This window comes from Zonotrichia leucophrys, chromosome 6, assembly GCF_028769735.1.
Source record: "Zonotrichia leucophrys gambelii isolate GWCS_2022_RI chromosome 6, RI_Zleu_2.0, whole genome shotgun sequence".
Lineage (NCBI taxonomy): Eukaryota > Metazoa > Chordata > Aves > Passeriformes > Passerellidae > Zonotrichia > Zonotrichia leucophrys.
This window is the reverse complement of record NC_088176.1, coordinates 3,573,138-3,577,964: the sequence shown is the minus strand read 5'-3', so window position 1 is coordinate 3,577,964 and position 4,827 is coordinate 3,573,138. Positions and strand designations below refer to the sequence as shown.

Below are 4,827 nucleotides of genomic sequence, written 5' to 3'. Positions count from 1 at the left end.
TGACATCATCACCTGGGCCAAAGGCACAAAAAACGCCTGCACATCAACACCACAGGATTGACACTGGGCCAGCCCAGAGTGCTGATGAAAGCAGCCCCAGCACTTCCACACAGCCAGCGCTGGGGCTGTCTGAGGGCACTTTGGCTGCCAACACTCCAGCACCACGGCCACAACGTCCATACAGGCCTCCATGGATCTTCCAGGGATCCACGATGGACATCCGCTCCCAGCCTGGGCCGATTCGCATGAGACACGTCTGGCAGCAACAACGGCGGGCAAAAAAGCCCTACAGCCGGCCACAAATACACAGCAGCAACAAATGTCAGCCTGTCCACACCCCCATCACCCTTACTCATCAAAGACACATAATCAAATAATATGAATAGATTAAGAAAGAAAGATAGATAGATTAGATAGATAGATAGTTACATAGATAGATAGATAGCCATATCGATAGATAAGTAGATAGACAGATAGATAGTTAGATAGATAGGTACATACATACATACATACATTCATACATAGATACATAAATACATTGCCAGATAAACTTTCGCAATAAATAAAGTTTTTTTACACTAAGAGAATTCGTATGTATTTCCAAGTAATTTTATTTAAACTTCCTTCAAGCTTCTCTCAGTGTAACGAACACGGATCTACGTCCCCAGGGTTGGCAGCACATTCCTGTGGGAGGAGGGGAAAGGGAAGATGGGGCAGAGGCACCCTGGGAGGATTCTACTGTATGAACATCAATCACCTCTAGTCCACTCCCTCCCTTCTGGAATATTCCCTCTTTCTCATTCCCCCACCAGACTCTGCAACCACACCACCCTCTCCCCACATCCTCATAGGTGTGCCCCCCATCACCCCACCTTGTCCCCTCCGCTGAGCCCTCTCCCCACTGCTCCTCGATTTGTACCCTGACACTGTCTATCCTTTCCCCTTTATAAACATCCTTCCCACACCACTTTGTGGCTCAAGCTCACCCGGACACGGGCTCCCTTCGACTGCACTTGTACTCCTGCTTCCCTCCCTCCTTGGACCCTCGGGCTTCCCCCAAATAAACTCAGTTGGATTTGCCCCAGTGCCTCGGGTCCTCCTTCACCCTGGTCGCGCCATCCATATCCATCCGCGACTGTGCTCACGGTGGACGGCGAGGAGCTGCTCCTCCAGGACCCACCAAGGAGTGACCTGCCCGCACCCACACAGGAGTTCCCTTGCCGGGGGAACCATCCCACACCCAGCAGACTTGGTGTCAGCTCTGGCCTCTCCCTGCCATCCGGGGAACTGCTGTCCCACCTGTGTCCCCTGCCAGCACATGTTGCCACCAGCCTGCTCCCTGGAGAGCTGGGGCTCAGCAGCACGACAGGCCTCACCACTCCTGCTCCGCCAAGCCTCACACAGCCCTGGCTCACCCACATTCATTTGGTCACACATACAAAATGCAGTCCCAGAAAAATGTAATTCCATTGCCTCCGAAGAAGTCACTACTGCAACATCACCACTTGGGATGGGCATGGCACCACCATCGCCCATCACCACACATCAGTGCTGCCCATGTCACAGTGGCCCAGTGACATCATCACCTGGGCCAAAGGCACAAAAAACGCCTGCACATCAACACCACCCTCAGAGTCGAAGAGAGATCGTGGAGAAGGTGTTTGCCTGAGGCTGCTCAGGCATCACGGTAAGTCAGAGGCTTCTGCTGCCTCTGACATAGCTCACACGCATCTGTCTCTTCACTCAGGCTTGGAAGACAAGAGTCAGGAGGAGAAATGCCAGCAGGGCAGCGCAAGAGACGCTCCAGCCGCTCACCATCAACCTCCTCAGGATCCAAGAGGGCACGGCCAGAAACTGTCCCCAAGGAAAAAGGTGACAGCAGAACCCTCCCTCCCCACAGCTCCCTGGCACTGGCACAGGGCATTGCAAGGAAGTCAGTGAGGAGCCAACTTCATGCCAGGCCCAGGCAGGAGCTCCCACACTGGGCTGAGCTCTGGGCACTTGCTGGGGCACCCATGCCTGACCTGCCCTGCCCTTCAGCCAGCACGGCACAGACCCTGCAGGGCCATGGGGCTGATCCTGCATGGACACTTGCCCAGCCCCACAGACCTGCTCATGCCCGGGGCACTTGCTCTGTCTCTGCAGCCTGCATGCTGTGCCACCACACCCAGGACAACGACATCTGCGGGGACAAGAGAATGAAGTTCAAGCTCTGTGTCCACACCTACTGCCAGGTGAATTCTCTTGGCGCTCCCTCCAGCTTTCAGCCCACAAGGGCCCTGCCGCCCTGACCTAACAAGCTCCCGGCCTTCCCTGCCTTGCAGATCCTCGCCACCGGGCTTTACCCACGCGAGGACACTGGACACTTTCTCGTGGGGGACACCAGGCGCATCATCATGGAAGCAACCAAGAAGGTGGGGATGACCTGGCAGGAGGAGCAGGCAGCTTTGCACCAGGAGAGGCTTCGCCAGCTCCTCCTGCTCCCCAGCAAAGAAGCCCCAGGCCTGGCACATACAGGGGCCTCAGGGGCACGTGGCTCTGGGGCTCTGAGCGGACTCTGCCCACATCCCACTCACTCTCCGGTGATGCAAAGAGACCACAAATCTCCAGTCCTGACATTCATGGGGCTGCTGTGCTCTTTCCAGACCTGCTTCATCTGCTGCAAGATGGGGGCCACCATCACCTGCTGCCAGACCGGCTGCGACCGCACCTTCCACCTGCCCTGTGCCCCAGACGGACAATGTGTCACCCAGTACTTCGGGGCCTACAGGTCAGGGCTGCCCACCCTCACCCTCGGAAGCCCTGCATTTCTCTCCAAGCCCTTTACATTTGAGTGAATGTATAAGGCGGGAACCCCTGGTTGCCAGCAACCTGTCACACACAGGGACAGAACCCACACAGGGGCTGGGGCTGCCCCACACCTCCTGCACCCACACTGCCAGCACAGCCCAAGGGCTCTGCACTTCACCCTTCCCTCACCCATCTCCTCCATCTTCCTCACAGGTCCTTCTGCTGGGAGCACCGCCCACAGCAGGCACTGCGGCCACGTCCAAGCCAGGACAACACCTGCGCCATCTGCCTGGACACGGTGGAAGACAACATCTCCTACAAAACCATGGGGTGTCCCGCATGCCAAGACGCCCGCTTCCACCGGCACTGCATCCAGAGACTGGCTCTGCACGCTGGCATTGACTTCCGATGCCCGCGTTGCCTCAAACAAGAGCCGTTCACGACGGAAATGCTCGCCATGGGGATCCGACTCTCTAAGAGGTTGGCTTTTCTCCTCCCAGCTCACAAGGCACCAGGCACAAGCACAGGGCCAGCCTAGGGATTGCCCTGCCAGGCTTTCTAACCTTCTGGCCTGTCCCTCTTGCCCTCAGCTCCAACCAGTCCCTGGAAATGGGACAGGCAAAGGAGCAGTGACTGCAGGCATCTGCCTGATGTGGGCTCAGCTCTTTCCCTTCCTTCTCTGGCAGACCCCCATCATGGCAGACTGACCCAGAGGTCGGACCCTCAGATCAGAGGCATGGCCGCTGCGATGCCACAACGTGCCTTTGTCCAGGAGGCAGGGAGCACACCGAGGCACACGGGTAAGCTGCCAAAGCAGCAGTGCAGCCATCTGAGGGGGATCTGTCTCCCCACAGGCACAGGGATGCAGAATTACGCACAAGGCCTCTGCCAGGCACTCCCTGCTCTGACACTTTGTCCTCACCACCTCCTTGCTCCTCCAGACGCTGGCAACTGCGGCTCTGCAGCTCCTGCGCCGCTGAGGGCATCCACCAACTCTGCTCCTCTTTGGGCAACAGCACCTGCTCCTGGGAGTGCAGCACCTGTGCTGCCACCGACACTGGTAGGCAACAAAGCATTCAGCACTATGCAAGGCACACAGGGACCACGATGGGCCTGGCACCAGGGCCCTCAGCACACAGCTTGGCTCCAGGAGGGCACTGGATACCACAGCGGCCTCTTCTGCCTGCAGCCTGGGGACTGTCCTGACAACCTTCATTCTGCCTGTCCCTCTTTGCAGGTTCCACTGGCAAATCAGACCTTGTGGGCCCCAAAAAATCGAGCACAGAACTGCTGACTCTGTCCCAGGACACGGTGCTCCTCAAGAGCTGCTGCTCCATCAGCCCTCAGCAGGCTTTAAGGCAGAGCCACACTGAGCAAGAAATACAGTCAGGGGCAACGCACAGCCCTCCCGCAGAACCCTGCAGGATCCAGGATGGGCCAGCCCACAGTGCTGACACCTGCAAACCCAGCACTCCCAGCCAGGCAGCACCACAGCTCTCCCAGGGCAAGTGTCCTGCCAAGACCACCAGCTCTTCCTCTTGCCCTCGGTGTGCCTTCAAACGTGGCTATCCAAACACAGACAGTGCCTCAGCGGTATCTTACGGCCCACCCACAAAACGCCGCAGGATTGACACTGGGCCAGCCCAGAGTGCTGATGAAAGCAGCCCCAGCACTTCCACACAGGCAGCGCTGGGGCTGTCTGAGGGCACTTTGGCTGCCAACACTCCAGCACCACGGCCACAACGTCCATACAGGCCTCCATGGATCTTCCAGGGATCCACGATGGACATCCGCTCCCAGCCTGGGCCGATTCGCATGAGACACGTCTGGCAGCAACAACGGCGGGCAAAAAAGCCCTACAGCCGGCCACAAATACACAGCAGCACCAATGTCAGCCTGTCCACACCCCCATCACCCTTACCCATTTGAACACATAAACAGAGAGATAGATCAATCAATATATAGATATTTATAGATATCTAGATAGTTAGATAGATAGAGATAGGTGAGTTAGATACATAGGTACATAGATACATA

At 57.1% G+C, this 4,827-nt stretch overlaps 1 protein-coding gene across 1 annotated transcript; it reads left to right on the top strand.

The window, feature by feature from the left end:
• The first annotated feature begins 212 nt into the window (after positions 1–212).
• Positions 213–4,163, top strand: LOC135449682 (uncharacterized). Its single transcript, XM_064716902.1, is given in 7 exon segments — positions 213–321; positions 2,146–2,234; positions 2,325–2,770; positions 3,004–3,270; positions 3,477–3,590; positions 3,732–3,924; positions 3,927–4,163. Coding segments are annotated over 7 exon segments (1,455 nt in total).
• The last annotated feature ends 664 nt before the right edge of the window (positions 4,164–4,827 follow it).